This window comes from Nerophis ophidion, linkage group LG18 (genome assembly GCF_033978795.1).
Source record: "Nerophis ophidion isolate RoL-2023_Sa linkage group LG18, RoL_Noph_v1.0, whole genome shotgun sequence".
Lineage (NCBI taxonomy): Eukaryota > Metazoa > Chordata > Actinopteri > Syngnathiformes > Syngnathidae > Nerophis > Nerophis ophidion.
Window position 1 is genome coordinate 23,017,914 of NC_084628.1, and position 17,851 is coordinate 23,035,764.

At 40.9% G+C, this 17,851-nt stretch overlaps 1 protein-coding gene across 10 annotated transcripts in view; it reads left to right on the forward strand.

The window, feature by feature from the left end:
• The window catches only part of LOC133536952 (latent-transforming growth factor beta-binding protein 4-like), a 108,814-nt gene that overhangs the window by 73,262 nt on the left and 17,701 nt on the right, over window positions 1-17,851 (forward strand). For 5 of the 10 annotated variants that reach the window (XM_061877708.1, XM_061877707.1, XM_061877713.1 and 2 more), the window contains 18 exons: window positions 2,664-2,906; window positions 2,967-3,046; window positions 4,266-4,439; window positions 5,051-5,153; window positions 7,563-7,625; window positions 7,889-8,011; window positions 13,555-13,731; window positions 13,802-13,930; window positions 14,007-14,684; window positions 14,754-14,879; window positions 15,097-15,228; window positions 15,296-15,421; window positions 15,498-15,614; window positions 15,722-15,841; window positions 16,991-17,104; window positions 17,218-17,337; window positions 17,403-17,522; window positions 17,591-17,716. In XM_061877708.1, coding sequence (XP_061733692.1) covers window positions 2,664-2,906; window positions 2,967-3,046; window positions 4,266-4,439; window positions 5,051-5,153; window positions 7,563-7,625; window positions 7,889-8,011; window positions 13,555-13,731; window positions 13,802-13,930; window positions 14,007-14,684; window positions 14,754-14,879; window positions 15,097-15,228; window positions 15,296-15,421; window positions 15,498-15,614; window positions 15,722-15,841; window positions 16,991-17,104; window positions 17,218-17,337; window positions 17,403-17,522; window positions 17,591-17,716 — 2,871 coding nt within the window. The remainder of the gene's footprint in view (window positions 1-2,663; window positions 2,907-2,966; window positions 3,047-4,265; window positions 4,440-5,050; window positions 5,154-7,562; window positions 7,626-7,888; window positions 8,012-13,554; window positions 13,732-13,801; window positions 13,931-14,006; window positions 14,685-14,753; window positions 14,880-15,096; window positions 15,229-15,295; window positions 15,422-15,497; window positions 15,615-15,721; window positions 15,842-16,990; window positions 17,105-17,217; window positions 17,338-17,402; window positions 17,523-17,590; window positions 17,717-17,851) is intronic. The other 5 variants (XM_061877710.1, XM_061877716.1, XM_061877711.1 and 2 more) reach the window with 3 other exon arrangements.

The following is a 17,851-nucleotide window of genomic DNA, read 5'->3' on the forward strand; positions in this document are numbered from 1 at the left end:
CACCTACTGTGAAGCACGGGGGTGGAAACATCATGCATTGGGGCTGTTTTTCTGCTAAGGGGATAGGACGATTGATCCGTGTTAAGGAAAGAATGAATGGGGCCATGTATCGTAAGATTTTGAGCCAAAACCTCCTTCCATCAGCGAGAGCTTTGAATGGTTGACCAAATACTTATTTTCCACCATAATTTACAAATAAATTCTTTAAAATTCCTACAATGTGAATTCCTGTATTTTTTTTTCACATTCTGTCTCTCACAGTTGAAGTGAACCTATGATGAAAATTACAGACCTCTGTCATCATTTTAAGTGGGAGAACGGTAGCTGACTAAATACTTTTTTGCCCCAGTGTATATGTGTAATATATATATATATATATATATATATATATATATATATATATATATATATATATATATACACACACACACATATATAAAGGTATTAATATATTTTTTCTTATGTCCAGTCACTCAGGCAAACCATATTGTTGATGTTGATGCCCAAATTTACTTAGACTTAATTTAGAAAAGAGATGTGTGTAATAATTCTCTTGTTGCCTTATTTCTATTTGAATTTATTAAATGTTTGGGTAGAATATTATTAAACAACACCAGTTTTTTGAAGTCATGTAGAAATTTTAGAGCTCTTGCCTATTTTATTGAGGAAATGTAGTTAATCATAGAACTGAAACCGCTTTCTGATCGTCTCTTCAGGATGCACCGTTTTGTGTGCAGTCTTATTTAGGTGCCTCCACTTTGACAGCATCTTTTCCCCCTCATTTTTATTGTACCGGTAGTTTTTAGTGCTTCCATAGCGAGTCTACTGACAGATATGTTACAACTATGCGCTACTTTGTATTAGAAATGGAGGAAGTGGAGGATGAATGCCCCACAACAAGAGGATAGAGAAAAAGGAGCTTATTGACTACGGCGGACGGCGTGACTCAGTTGGGAGAGTGGCTGTGCCAGCAACCCAAGGGTTCTTTGTTCGATCCCCGGCTTCTACCAACCGAGTCACGTCCGTTGTGTCCTTGAGCAAGACACTTCACCCTTGCTCCTGATGGGTCGTGGTTAGCGCCTTGCATAGCAGCTCCTGCCATCAGTGTGTGAATGTGGAAATAGTGTCCAAGTGCTTTGAGTGCCTTGAAGTTAGAAAAGCGCTGTACAATTATAACCCATTTACCATTTTACAGAACAGACTTTAATGGTGGACGCGCGCACATTTTCGGGACCTATGCAGATCCCAAATACACATCAGCAGGTACCATTAGGTAATAAATGTTCGTTTTGCATAAATTGCAAAACAAAATGCCAGATAATGTCTCATAATAAGTACCAATTTGGGGTCATTTTACACACACACCATAATAATACCCATATGTTGAAGCACAGTACGTCTGACTAAAGTTAGCTGTAATGTGGTGCGACTTCGTAGCATACCAAAGTCGTATTAAAACATTTTTACAGATTTCTAGCGCTGTTTGTAATGTTCTATAATCTCAATGAAACATCAAAGTTTTGGGCCTTCTTGCAAGTGTCATGTATTTAACAGGTGGCATTCACCTGCAGTCCCATATAAGAGAAACGTGTGGTCACTATTATCATTGCACCTTGTGCCAAATAAAATTGCTTCAAGGTCAGTAAACATAACCAGAATTAATACGTACATAGGGCGAAACCGAAATATACGGTGGACTTTCCATTTTTGAGAAAATGAAAAGATTTTAAGTGCGCTTTATTGTCGGAAAAATATGGTAGTATTCTTTTTTTAATGTGTTGAGGACCGTCAAAAATGTAGCTGCGGGCCGTAAATGGGCCCTGTGCCACACTTTGAAAACCACTGATCTATTGGAAGTACAAGCCGTAACAAGGTTTTCGTAGGTGAACCAATGGAAGGATATTTACTGTTGCCAGAAGAGAGCAGTGAGGTAGACCTCCTGCCTGAGCGATTTGTCGATTATACACCTCCGAGCTGAGGCGGCACAACATCTATGTTCTGGCAAATGCAGCTGTCCACGAGGGGCCTTTCGTACTTAACTTCACTCCCTCCTGAGAGGGGAGCAGGGGGGTTAAATGTTGGACAATTCCACTGCGAGGTTTACAGTGGAATCAAACTCCTCCGTTTTGAATTGTCAAATAGTCGCCTAGTACAGGCCACCATAAATACAATGGTGGACGATGCTGCATTTTTTGGCAACGATCCGATACTAAGTGAATACAGGGCATCTATTGGCCATGCTAATCCCGACATTTTTACTCGAAATTTTTCAAAATCATTGAATTATTTTGCTTTTAATGTGATCATAATAATAATCCGCCAAAAACCCAGGACGAAGATTTCAGGCAAACGAGAACATGTTACATGTTTTTAGTGCTGCACACTTCCTGTCTGCTGCAGAGTGTTATCAGCTCATTAGCAGCATGTTCAGCACTTCCTGTCGCACAGGAAATAGGACTTGGCTGGCTGGTTCCAGTGCCCAGTGGCCCCTGGACCAGGCCAGGTCAGGCTATGTTTTATATCAACACATCTCTTTCCGTCTCTTTGTTTTTTTTTTTTTAAGTTTCCGAGTAACTGCATGGCAGATATTTCCCAGAGTGCTTTGCTGCACTCCACTGACATGCGCTAATAATCCAATTGTGTCGTTCTGGCTCTTTCTGCAGTTCTGTGTCCACTGCTTTGTAAGAACGGCGGCGTCTGCCTGCTGAAGGACCGCTGCCTCTGCCCATCAAACTTCACTGGAAAGTTCTGCCAGATCCCCGTCGCCCATGCATCCACCCCCTCCTCCACCAATGAAGTCGTCAAGCCCGCCGGCCTGTCAGTCATGGCGGCCAATCAGGGGCTGACCCAGTCTGAGTTTCTCCTGCCTCTGGCAGGTCCGAACCAGGCCATAGGGAGACCAGCATGTGAGTTTGAAAGTTGGATCCTGTGTGGACCTGTTCACTTAGTTTTTTCTGTTTCCCCAGCAGCTCCTAGTCCCTCTATGGTGAAGGTCAGAGTGCAGCACCCCCCTGAGGCCAGCGTGAAGGTCCACCAGGTTTTGAAGGTCAGAGCTCTCATTGGCTGATCGGCAGTGGAACCTCGATTCAGGAAACTAATTGGTTCTTGAACAGGGTTCGTAAGTAGAAAAGTTTGTATAGTGAAACAGAGTTCCCCATGAGAAACAATGTAAATATAAATAATGGGTTCCAGCCTTGACAGAAATCCATATTTTACTGAAGGGTTGTACACTTTCAATACAATATAAAGTGCTATACAGTACTGTATATTAAACAAACATAACAAGGAAGTGATAGATCAACTATTTATGTAATAAAGTTCAAACAACAACAAGCTGAAGTATGCTCTGCTCTGCCAACACTCACAAACAAGTGTGCCTCTGATTGGCACGTCAGTGTCTGACCATGTCTGCACACTCTGGCTGCAGTGCCCTCTGCTGATTGTTCAGGGGAGTGCGAAGGTCACATTTTTTTGTGCATCTGGTTTGTGGGAGGAATGTCTCATCGACACAAAAGCAAAAAAGCGATCTGCATATGCAAATTCAATACAAATAAAGATACGAAATAAAATATATTTACAAATACACATTTATGTATACAAATTCTCGATTTATTTGTATGTCACATTTTCATATTTATACATGTTATTTTGTATATATTTTCAAATCTCAAAAATATATTTAGAATCACGCGTTTATACAAATGTATTTGTTTGTCACATTTGTGTTTTTATTTGTATATTTATTTATACATGCATATGTATTAATATCATATTTATATATATAAGTTGAGGTTAGACAATTCTACTTCCACATGCATGTGAGTGCCATGAATGTACTCCTCGCAAATAGGGTTTTTCCTTTTTTTTTTTTTTTTTTTTTTTAACTCCACAGCAGTTCCCTCTTTCTTTCCAAGCGGGTTTGTGGAGTTTTTGAGACTCTTATTGAGTTAGCACAATGGACAAAACCTGTCAAAAGGCGAAAAATCTAATAGAAGGCACATAAGCTGGAGTGTTGAGATGTGACCTCTCCTGCACAGCAAGTAAAGTGGAAGGCTCCGCCTCCCCAACAATGTTTGCCCTGTTTTCTTGCCTGCGGGGGTCCGACTGAAGCGTTCGTCCACAGAGACACTGTTCGATCACAGGGGCATATTTGGCTTGATTTAAAACCTTGTAAAATGAAAAATTTGCATATAGAGGGTTTGTAACTCGAGGTTCCACTGTATATTATTCGCTGTGTCCACAATTGGCCATCTTTGACTCTCCAGGTGTCTGGATTCATCCCCGCGCTGCAAGCGCTCTCATCAGCCACGCAGTCTGGATCAGCGGGGGCTCCTGCACCAGCCGGGCTTGTGGTCCAGGCCCAGACGACAAGGGGGCATGGCGTCTACACCCAACACTCAGGCTTCAAATACTGCTTCAGAGAGGTGAAAGACGGACAGGTGAGAGGCGCTTTGTCTTCTTAAGAACACAATGGTGGGCTGACTGGGTGGCAAACAACCAAAGAAGTCCCTTATTTTGAAAGTTTGTTCTATCTCACAACCAGTCCTCATATGCTCGCCCCTTCATTTACTGTTCAAGTCCAGAATGTGGGTCAAGTTGACACGGGAATGTTGAGTACATAAATTCAGGCTGCCGTGTTGCGGACGCAGCATCAAATTGAAGCCAAATACAAAAGCTCTTATTTTTACGAGCGGCATAAAGTATGGCTGCCGACCCTGTTTGTGTCCACGACCAAGTGCGAACAGGCTGTTTTTGTCTTCACATGCCATGAAATATGTGTGCACCTCCGCAGCCAGGAACTTAATGTGAACCAGAACGTCTCCTGACAGCCTCCCAGGAATCACCGCGTCGTAAACTTCACTTCCACCCTCACGTGAAACATCCGACACAAAAGAAGCCAAAAGAAGAACACACACACACTTCACAGGACCATTTGGGTACCATTCGGTCCCCTCATAACCCTACTGTACTTCCAGCGCTCTGTCACTGCTTCCTCGCAACAGTTTGTTCTCCTCAGTCTAAAAAAAATCATTTTGTTTATGTGTTGCAGTGTAGTTCTCCTTTGCCAGGGCTGAGGAGCAAAGAGACGTGTTGCCGGGGTCTCGGGAAGGCTTGGGGCGCCACAGACTGCGTCCTCTGTCCTAAACATGCAGGTCAGCGTGCTTCATGTTCACCTCCACAACAGCAGCAAACAGAAAAAATCCACTGGAGGAAAACCAACGCGCTGTGTTCTGTCAGTGTGGGGTGGTCCTGGATGAGTAAAATATTTGGGAAGCTTTCCACATGCTTATGTAACACACACACACACACACACACACACACACACACAAAGAGGATTTAACGCATTCCTTAGTCCGTAACGAGCACAACCAAACTCCAAAACACGACCCTAAACTGAACCTAGTCTTTGCCTCTAAATGTTTACTTCTACAGAGATACTTCAACTTAAAAGGGTCATATTATGATTTATTTTCCTACATTTGAAACACTTTATTGTGGTCTACGTAACATGTAATGGTGGTTCCATAAAAAAAAAAAAATTTTTTTTTTTTTTTTTACAGATTATCTCTTTAGGATGAACCGTTTAGTGGACGGTCTTCTTCCTGTGCTTCCACTTAGACTGCATCTTCTCCCCATCAGCCGTGTTGTAGTTTTTAGCACTGTCATAGTGATTCTACTGACAGATACAGTCGTGGTCAAAAGTTTACATTCACTTGTAAAGAACTTAATGTCATGGCTGTCTTGAGTTTCCAATAATTTCTACAACTCTTATTTTTTTGTGATAGAGTGATTGGAGCACATATTTGTTTGTCACAAAAAATATTCATGAAGTTTGGTTCTTTTATGAATTTATTATGGGTCTACTGAAAATTTAATCGAATATGCTGTGTCAAAAGTATACATACAACATGTTAATATTTGGTTATATGTCCCTTTGCAAGTTTCACTGCAATAAGGCACTTTTGGTAGCCACCCACAAGCTTCTGGCAAGCTCCTGGTTGAATTTTTGACCACTCTTGAAAAAATTGCTGTGGTTCAGCTAAATTTGTTGGTTTTCTGACATGGACTTGTTTCTTCAGCATTGTCCACACTTTTCAGTCAGGATTTAGGGATGACCATTATAAAACTCAAAGGAAATTCAAGACAGCCATGACATTATGTTATTTACAAGTGTATGTAAACTTTTGACCACTACTGTATATGTACAAACTAGGGTTTTCCTGATGCCAATTTTTTGGTACCAGTACCAAAATGTATTTAGATACTTTTCAAAATAAAGGGAACCACAAAAAAATGGTTACATTTAGCTTCATTTTAACAAAAATATCTTACAATACATTAAACAAATGTTGCCTATTGCACTCGAAGAACAATTTTATAAGAATAAAAATTAAAAGGCATTAAACACACTGGGTTAATGTAGTTTCACTCAAGGAGCAATTTCCAATTTGATATATTACATATAGCCTGCCGTTATCAAGGATTAAGTTAGAATACAATAAAAACCTTTTTTGACATTTTATCAAATGCTTCATGATTATTGTTGCCTCTCTTGGTCCGTGTTTTAAGACAAATACAATCATTAGTAAATACTAAAAATAATACTATGACTAAAAGTACACAGATAAGCCATGTAGCAGGCAAAACACACATTTGTTAAAAATGAAACACAAATTGTAGCAATTTGTCACAAAATTTCACTTGCATTAGTTTGCTTCATGTGGGTGGTTTGGACTCTGCTAATATTTGGCATCAAGCCAACTAGCAGTGTGCGCGTCTATGTATCTGCGTGCACCGTAGCACTTCTGTATTTAAAGCGTCACCTTGATCGATAGTTTTGAATCCCAAATACCTCCATATTGCGCTTCATGCAGCGTTTTTATGAACCAGTAGAATTGCCTTTAGTTGCCAGTTTTCCTCTCCCCACGGTTTCTGCGTATGGTTAGTGTCCGCCCGGAGATCGGTAGGTTGTAAGTTCGAAGCCCGGCCGAGTCATACCAAAGACTATAAAATGGGACCCATTATCTTTGATGCTTGGCACTCAGCATCAAGGGTCGGAATTGGGGGTTAAATCAACAAAATAATTCCTGGGCGCAGCCATCGCTGCTACCCACTGCTCCCCTGACCTCCCAGGGGGTAATCAAGGGTGATGGGTCAAATGCAGAAAATAAATTCACCACACCTAGTGTGTATCTGACAATCATTGTTACTTTAACTTTAACTTGTGCGCTTTGTGAGTGTGTGTATGCCGACACTCAGCATGCACCTCGTCAAGGTAAATGCTGTACAATAATTATTATTACATTACCTCATAAAACTACAGTAGTTGTTTAAACTATATTCTATTGTTTTTTACGATTCTAATTATGTAAAAGTATTTATTTATTTTTTAAAAAGCATGTTTGGGAGGGTGCAAGCACCGGTTAAATTTACTTCAATGGGAGATGTTTTGAGTTAAGAGCTCCGTCACAGAACGAATTAAGCTCGTAAATTTTGGTACTTTAACTTCTTGTTTTGTGGTCACGTGATCATTGTCCAAACAATCTGTCATTCATCATCAGCAGGTCCAAACAACAGCAGCTGTCCTGTTGGCTTCGAGCGAGGCAACGGAACCAAATGCGTTGGTGAGTTTGACATCACAGATTGTTACTTTGTTGTAATTCACATGATTTTGTACAGGTGGAGTCTGCTTTGTCCCTCTTCAGTTGCAGACAGTGAACTAACCACTAATCCTTGATTGTCCCACTATGGTTAGAGACATTAAACTAACATGCACACATGATGCATTTCGAGCTGAAGACATTTGAAAATATGAATAAGCTTAGGTCAAAATGTGAGTAAAAGATATGTAAAGGTAATATATCAAATCCTGATTTTGTTTTTGTAGACGTGAATGAGTGCCTCCAGCCAGGGCTTTGTGAGAACGGCTTGTGTGTGAACACCGGGGGGAGCTATAGCTGCGTGTGCAAGCCTGGTTTCATCCTGGATGCCTCACATGGACTTTGCATTTGTAAGTAAACACACTCACAAACATAAACAAGCCCCCCCCCCCCCCCCCCCCCCCCCCCTCCCCCCCCACACACACACACACACACACAGCTGCCCTCTTGAGAATGACCTGAGGAATAACTTATCCAGCTCCCTAAATCTAATAAAATGCATTGGCCAGTTATAAATCCAAGTGTTAAAACTATGAATCGGTGCAGGGAAAGCACTTATGTGTACAAAAATACCCTAAAGCTGTCAAAACTGCAAGTAGACAGAGGGTCAAAATATCTGTAATTATAAATATATATGTATATCCTGTAACAATAGACTGAATATTGTTGCATGTCAGGGGATTATCTATTGTATAAAGTACCCATGATTGTCACTCACACACTAGGTGTGGCAAAATAATTCTATGCATTTGACCCATCACCTTGATCACCCCCTGGGAGGTGAGAAGAGCAGTGGGCAGCAGCGGTGGCCGCGCCCGGGAGTCATTTTTGGTGATTTAACCCCCAATTCAACCCTTGATGCTGAGTGTCAAGCAGGGAGGTAATGGTTCCAATTTTTATAGTCTTTGCTATGACTCGGCCAGGGTTTGAATTTACGACCTACTGTTGATGATTAAGAATCAGATTATTATATTTAAGTGATGGGGCGAGATATTATAAGCTCCTTCCTGCTCCTTTTTGAACTGCTCCTTTTCTTTTTTGATTTTCATTTACTATTACTATAGTTTTTTTCAGGTGACAATATTGTATTGGAGATGTAATTTATTGGAGAATAATTTTGGTTTGTTGTATTAAAAAATAAACAATTCTTATAGTAGAGTTGCATGCTATTCATACCAAAGACTATAGAAATGGGACCCGTTACCTCCCTGCTTGGTACTCAGCATCAAGGGTTGGAATTGGGTGTTAAATCACCAACATGATTCCCGAGCGCGGCCACTGCTGCTGCTCACTGCTCCCCATCACCTCCCAGGGGGTGGAACAAGGGGATGGGTCAAAAGCAGAGAGTAATTTCACCACACCTAGTGTGTGTGTGACTATCAGTTATCAGTTGTACAGTTGTATTGAGCAATGGTGTCCAAACTTTTTCCACTGTAGGACGCACACTGAAAAATTAAAGCATGTGGGGGCCATTTTGACATTTTTCATTTTCATTTTTATTGTAACCCTTATGGCTCTCCTTCCCGGGGCCCCAAAAGGGTCTCAGTCATTAAAGTGTACAAACCAAGTCAGATGTGATTGTATTTTTATTTTAATTTTTTTTTTTTACTTTCAATGCTTAAGTATCTATAGATTATCTTCATATTTATCTGTTGACAATTTTTTTTTTTTTTTTATGTCATTTTTGTCAAATAAAACCCTGTGTTTCATGGCTAAACTGTTCAAAATAGAGTATTTGATGTGACGTAATTGGAGCTATAAACATGGCTGGGGCAATATGGCTGAAAACTACAGTGTATATTACGATATACGTTTTTTATGTTGATCCATATTGATAATTGTTGATACTTTTTATGACTTGTTAAAGCCTGCCAATTAATACAGTATATAAAATTTCAAACTTACCAAGGGTGCTATTTATCAGTAAAGAGGGTAGGGTGTCTGGTACCCAGGTAGGAGGAGTACGGCTATGGTAATCAAATAATTAAAGTAGATTTAAAGGGAGTTTTAGTTTTGAGACATTAGATAGGAGTAGTGTATAAGCAATTGATCACTACACAGAGTAGTTGTGAAGCTGCTCATTAAACGGACACATTGGAAGTGTCAGGATATTGCCGCACTGTCTGCATTAAAACCAACAAAACTATAGACAAGTTTCTGTTATTGAGTATCAAAATATCACAGTTTCTCTTCTTACTGCATGCAGAGAATCCACAGAAAGCGACGCAACCAAACTTGGTAGTTGATACTGTAGCGTGATTGGATGTTGTGTGTCTCTCCCATTGCTCAGTGAAACTTTCTTTTTCCTGTTTGTGTGGTTCCCAGAGCACGGGGGACTTCATTAAAGGCATCTTGCTTCGTAATTCTGGTTTATTCCGTCCAAAAAAATCTAACTATATTTCCAAAATTTTATCGAACACATTTTATATTAATATTGATTGTGTCTATCACGATATATTGGTATTGTTTAATCGGCCCAGCCCTATAATTCATATAACAACATTGCTTTTGATTCATAATTTTTTTAACAATGACAGTTAAAAAAATAATCAGACTAAAAGTCTTGAGCCCCCCAACCTCATAAAAGTTTTAAAAATATATTTAATTTTCACCTTCAACATATACATTTCTAAATCAACTACAGATCTATCCGTCGATTATAACTTTTTTTTATTTTTGGAGCGATGACATTTTTTAAGTAAAAAACTGCTTGCATAGCAGCTTTGTATTTGTGGCAATATCGCAAAAATTTGTGTTACATTACACCTGTTTCCTCTTTTGTTTTATATTTTTTTGTAATAGTATTTTTAAAATGTGCTGTGGACCTATAAAAAGATGGCCCCTATACCGCACTTTGGACACCCCTGATCTAGACAATACAAATGAAACAATTTCGGCCGACGATAGAGCTCCTAATACTATGATCATGTCGCTCATAATGCACAATAATGTCGCATAATGCACAATGATGAAACAGTCCAGCAGTGTGCTGCAAATTGGACAGCGACAAGCAAAGGACCGTGTCCTCCACGCATTGTAGCGTCCTCACTAGGGAGATAGCGGCTAACGTCCGCCACAATGCAAAGCTGCTTCTATTCAGTCAGAAAAAGCATGTTTATTTATGGAGCACAATTTGTACACAATGCAATTAAAAGTTCTATACAGAAAATTAATCTAAGACGGTGGAACTTGGAAAGCTGCCCGTAACCTGTTTACGTCATGTCACCCATGGATACCAATGTTTGGACTTGATTTGGTTTTAGAACCAAGTCCATTGCAGGTGTCTTTTTAGAGTCTTGGAAAAGACACAATATCATTTAGCTTCAGGCTGTGCGTAACATTCTTTTCCCCCTTTGTGGAGACAAATGATGACTTCTTATCATTGGATTCCACTGGGAGTGGCTCATGAAGTCCTTTTTCGCTTTCAAGTGAAAGAATCCTTACTTTTAGCACACAAAAGTAAACGCCTCCTCTATGGCGGCAAGTAAACTGTTTTTCACAGGTATTACTATCACTGGAGGACTAGGAATAGCTGAAAATGCAGTACACAACTACACACCGTAGGAGGAAACAATAAGCCATGCTAGCCGCTAAGCTCGAGCTTTTGAATTTAAACCGATACCCATATCAACAGTAGCAAGAGCAAGTACAGCATTAGTATATAGCTGATACTGCAGTGATTACATCGATATTTGTATAATCACAAAATTGTTTTTGTCCTTTTTTACAAACTCAAGAAATAAGTACCGAGACTCAGAAGGGCTTTAAGGGCAACACCAGAGCCAATTGTAGGAAATAATTGAATATTGTTACATTGCCATCCTTTGTTATTGTTTGAATTATTGAATCATTTGCAGTAACAGTTTGAACTTTGGTATGATCAATACTGCTCCTGTAACTACTTAATAGTATCATCCAAAACTGACAGGTGGGTTGCAATCACGTGACCTAGAGGAACTTCTGGGCGCTTCGGGTTTTAGGCGATGGTCAAACATTCAATCAATCAATCAAAGTTTACTTATATAGCCCTTAATCACAAATGTATCAAAGGGCTCCACAACCACATCCTCAGCTCAGATCCCACATCGACGCAAAAAAAAAATAAAACTCAACCTAATAGGAACAACGTGAAACCTTGAATGTGACCGCAGATGTGTGGACCCCCCTTGGGTAACAGGTGCAATGGAAGCTGAGTAGATACAGTTAATGATGGTCTAAGCCCCATTAGGCTACTGTTTATTTGCATGCACTAGTGCAGGTTTAGGCTTATTTTGAAAGGTTTAGGGGCAAATATATAAGTGATCACGAAAAAAATATTTTAAATGGGATGGAGTGGATTTTTCCACTCCTAAGAAAAATGTTTTTCAAAAAGATTCAAACCATTTATCACCAAGAGGTTACTGCTGGCCATCACTTCCCAGGACACTTACGGTGTTAAGAGAAAAAAAGATTTGAGGCACATCTTGTATTTACATCCAAGGGGTCGGCAAATTAAACAATCGGTAAAAGACAAAGTTGGATTTATTCATGCATCGCTGAGTAACATATTTGATTGACATAACGAGTGCCGTGTTGCTGTGATCGTGACGCTAATGAAAAAAAGGATACGTTTGTTTGCAGTTGATTTCCTGCTACAGAAAATAGTCTGTCATTTCCAATTTATGTCTGCAGTTGTTTTTATGGTGTGAAGTTCATATTTTGTCCCATTATTTAGCTGTAAATGTCCCTGTGGTTCAGCAATGTTTGCTAGAGATCTCAAGATTCTGTATATGCTATTCAGCCTACCGGAGATTTATTCATCTAGTTTATTAATTCTATTCAGGATATTTTTTTCAATGCTAATAAATATCACTAAAGACGCCATAATGTGGTATTATGTTTCGAATAAAGCACTTTGTTTTCCTGCACAACAACAAAATAAGCTTTTAGTTTCTGTTATGAAAATCAACAACAAAAATACGGTGGATTGGACAGACATTCACAATATTTATTACTAGGACTTAACATGACGTTAGTTTATTTGCACAACCAGGTCTTTGTAGTTATATTTAGACATAGCAACCACAAAAGAACACAAACCAATGCGATCAATTGTCCTTTCTTCACATTTAGTTCTGCTCTCAAACACTACTAATATAATAGAGAATAAACTTAAATGTATCACAGAAAGTTTCTCAAACAAATCATAAGTTCAACGAAATATTTTACAAAGTTATCACTGCAGACACAAGCAGTCCGATTGTATTCCACAAGATGATGAAAGTGATATTTCTAAGAGCTATATCCTTTGACACGCTTTTGTTTTTTCCCTGACTTTATTACCTTTATGAACCACTTATTTCGGGACTCGTGGAAGCTCTTTACTATCTCTCTTTTTGAACGACTGGAACACCCAAAAACAAATCAATCACTTTTTTTAATGCTACGCTCAAGCTGCTTGACCATCGTGTCAATTAAGCCGTGAAGATGAAACAGGGATGTGACGTCATATGCAACCCTCCTATATATAATATCTTAACAAAAGAAGAAAATGTGATAGATAGATAGATAGACAGATAGATAGATAGATAGATAGATGGATAGAACCATGTTACAAAAGAAAGTAAGCATATTAACAAGTAGATTAGTAATAGTTTTGGACGAAATACAGAAATGACGCAATATGTAACTTATATGTCAGCAGTCAAATTAGGAGCCTTTGTAAACCATTTAAAAAAATTGCTTTAATTATTTGAATACCAAATTATATATTGTGATGTATATATCGTTATTGCAGGAGACTGGAATATACATCGCAATATAGATTTTGGGCCATCCCTACTTCCTTCTGCTCTTGTATTGAAGGAGTTCTGCATGCTGACCGCTGAAAGTCTTTTTATTGCCGTCATCTCAGCCCAGACTGTGATAGCGGAAGACAAGAATCAGTGTTACCGGGTTCTGGGTTCGGGTCTGGGCCCGTCCTCCTGCTCCCTGCCCATCCTCAGGAACATCACCAAACAGATCTGCTGCTGCAGCCGAGTAGGGAAGGCCTGGGGTCCTGACTGCCAGCGGTGCCCATACTTTGGGTCAGGTCGGTCACCAGTCATGTGACCTGCATGCTCTGTCGGAGGTGTATCACTTAAAGATGTTTTCTCTTTCAGTGGCCTTTAAGGAGATCTGCCCTGCTGGTCCTGGCTACCACTACTCCCCCTCTGCCCTGCAGTTCAGCCAGAGAGCGGCAGAGCAGCTGGGAACCAAAGGAGCTCAGCTGGTAACCCACCTGGACCAAGGTCTGTGTGGGCAAGTCATAAGTGCCAAATCACAACAGAGATCACCCCTCCATCCGTATGTCTCTTTTTCTCCCAGGTGAGACCACTAGTTCTCAGCTGAAACCCCCAGCAAGAGAGACCGTGAGCTCGTCCAACCGACCCAGTTCACCTGTCAGTACTCCACCCTCTAGACACGTAAACCCGGTAAACACCACCCGGCATAAACCTCAAACTCCAGGCAGTGCCGGCGTCCGGCCGACCCGCCCAGAACCAACCGTATCGTCGAGGAGATCATCACAGCAATCTAGTGGGGGTCAAGGTACGAGCGGGAGTCAGAACCAGGGCACTGGAAGAAGCCAAACTTCCAACCAGAACCAAGAATCAAGTGGCAATCGCAACACCAGCCATACTCAAGGTACCAGCAGGAAGCTAAGTCCCAGTGGGGGTCAAATCACAAGCAGGAACCAAGGAACTAACCAGAACCAAGGCCCCAATGTGAATCCAGTTTCCACCCAGATCCATGGAACAAGTGGCAATCGCAACACTGGCCAGACTCAAGGAACCAGCAGGAATCAAAGTCCCAGTGGAGGTCAAGGCACAAGTAGGAACCAAGGAACCAACCAGAACCAAGGCACTAGCAGGGACCAAAGTCCTAGTGGAGGTCAAGGCACCAGCAAAAACCAAGGAACCAACCAGAACCAAGGCATTATTAGGGACCAAAGTCCTAGAGGAGGTCAAGGCAACAGCAGGATCCAAGGTGTCAGTGGGAGTGAAGGTACACTGATGTCTGATGCTGATCACATGACCAATTGCTTCCTTCGGTATTTTTCGTGTGTCCGTGCAGATCGGCCGACTGGACGAGGAGATTCTCTGCCAGCTTCGCCTCAACAGATCCCCGAGGGAGACTCGAGAACCCGTGGACAATCCCCGCCGCCTAAAAAGCCGACGACGCGTCCCCCCCACGTCCAGTGTGAGTACCAGGCGACACCAGGTAGTCTGGTAGGCCATGCTTCTCCAAAATCACCAGAGTTGACCCCTGAGGTCAAGGTTCACATTACTCCATGCTCCTTTTATATCCATCTCCTTACCAAAACACTTTTTTAGTATTATGTTACAGAGAACAGTATTTATTAAGAATGGGTCCATCAAGAGATCAAAAGTTAAAGTGTCTGTGTGTGTGTGTGCAGCATCGCAGGATGTGTGCGTGAGCAAACCAGGTGTGTGTGGCGGTGGTCGCTGTGTGTCGCAGCCAGGTGGGAAACACACCTGTGTGTGTGATCAGGGATACCAGGCTAATTCTGAGCACACGTACTGTCAAGGTGAGCGTGCACGCAAACGCACACAAAAACACGCACAAAGCATTCAATCGATTGTGTGCGTGTGCAGATGTGAATGAGTGTGTTCAGCCTGGAAGTGTATGTTCGCCAGGAGAGTGTGTGAACAGCGCAGGCAGCTTCAGGTGTGTGTGTCCGTCGGGATACAGCAGTGACGCCGGGCAGAGGAGCTGTCAAGGTGACTTCCTGCTGCAACTTCTTGTCTTGCTTCCCTCGCGTACCAACGCTCAAAGTCGCTTCCTCTCCTCCCCTAGACGTTGACGAGTGCCAGCGGAGTCCCTGCGGCAGCGACGCCCGCTGCCACAACACCGCCGGCAGCTTCAGGTGTGACTGTCGCCACGGTTACAAGCTCAGCGGCAACACCTGCACAGGTAAGGAAGCGCGGTTGCATTGGCTCGCATGCTTTTAATTTGAAGGACTCAAACGTCACATGTCTTTTTATTATGCAAGATATCATTAATGAGCGTGTCCTTTTCAGACATGGACGAGTGTGAGGATCCTCTGCTGTGTCGGGGTCAGCAGTGCGTCAATACTCAGGGTTCCTACAGCTGCGTGTCCTGCCAGCCTGGACACGGACTTCTCAATGGACTCTGCACAGGTACCAAAACAAAGCATGATTGATCACATAGAGTAGGGGTGTCTAAGTGCGGCCCGCAGCCCCAGTCTTGTTGGCCCGGAGCAAAAAAATTTTAAAATCCAAGATAAAAGAGCGAAAAGATGTAATGTAATGACAAAAAGCTGAACATTTCCAACTAATAATTAATAATAATATATCTTATCACCTATAACACAATGCTAAGACTAAGTTTTGTCTTTTAATACTGTATATATATATGGATTTTTTTTCCTTTATAAAAAATTGGACACCCGATCTAAAATATTACAAAATAATATTAATATTTTGAAATAAAAATAAAATATAGTAAATAAAATATATAAACTAAGCAGTCAGTTAAAAAATGTAATATACAAAAAAAGTGTTACTATTCCAATGAATTATTAAATTAGAAAAAATACAACTAAAACTACAAACACAGTTAAAAGTATAACTGAAGATTGATATTTTTGTAAAGCAGAATTTTTGACACATTTGTATCGTAATATTATTATCATTGTTATAGTCTTACAGAAAAATGCACACAACATATTGTTGGGGAAAAAACAACAGTAAAAATGTAAAAAAAAACGAGCAAAAAGATGTAATGCAATGTGAAAAAGATAAAAATTTGATACTAATTATTTACAGTAATATACTTTGTCACCGCGAACACAACGTTTTGTCTTTAAATACTTTATATATATTTTTTTTTTTACAAAAGGTTTGGACACCCCTGTTAAAATATAATATTGTAAATATCGTAAAATTAAAAAAAAAAAAAAATATTCATGCAGCCATCCATTTCCTACCGCTTGTCCCTTTCAGGGTCGGGGGGTCGCTGGAGCCTATCTTAGCTGCATAATTCAATAAAACTATAAAAGTCAGTTAAAAATGAAATAAACAAACAAAACAATGCTATTATAAGGAATTAAAAGGCACACAATGTTTTGTTTGAAAAAACATAAAAAAATTACGAAAAACAGCAAAAAGATGTAATGCAATCTAAAACAGATGAAAATGTTATACTAATTATTTTAAAATATCTTTTGTCGTCTATAACACAAAGCTAACAAAGTTTTGTCTTTAAATAAATGTCTGTTTTTTTTTGTTTGTTTTTAAAAAAAAATAAAACAATATCGAAATCAACAGACATCGATGAGTGTCGTCAGGCTCCCTGCTCCAACGGTCGCTGTGAAAACACACCTGGGAGCTTCCACTGCGTTTGTCGCCATGGTTACAAGCTGAATAACAACACCTGTACAGGTAAAAGGTAGACTGGGATCAGAAAAGAGTAAAGGAATGAATAAATGACTGATGTGTGTGCGTGTGTGCGTGTGTGTGTGTGTGCGTGCGTGCGCGTGTGTGCGCGCGTTTAGATGTGGACGAGTGTGCAGAACCGTCTCAGTGTCCTGGTCAGGTGTGCGTCAACTCTGTGGGATCTTATCGCTGTGTGTCCTGTCAAACTGGGTACACATTGACCAACAGACAGTGCACAGGTACAACGCACGCACACACACACGTTCTCACAAACAAACACACACACGTCTCTTATCCTTGACAGATGTAAACGAATGTAAGGACGAGACCTTGTGTCTGGGTGGTCAGTGTGTCAACACTGAGGGGTCCTATAAGTGTGTGGATTGTCGCCAAGGCTACCACGCTGTGAACAGAGTGTGTGAAGGTACACACACACACACACATGCACAACATTTGTGGGGAATGTGTTGCCAATTGGTGTTTTCCACACAGACATCGACGAGTGTGCTAGTGCCTCAGCTTGTGAGGCGGAGCGCACGTGTGTCAACACTCTTGGCTCGTTCCGTTGCGACTGTCTACCAGGGTATCGAACCTTCGGCCGGGGGCGACAGTGCAGAGGTGAGCCCGCTTCTTCACCCTCTTCACTGACAGGGATGCATTTTGATTGGTTGCGGAGCGGCAATTCAGTACGATGTGAAAAGTTGATCGTTAGCCGCTAATGCTAACGGGTGCTCAGTTGTGGTGTGCACCTGA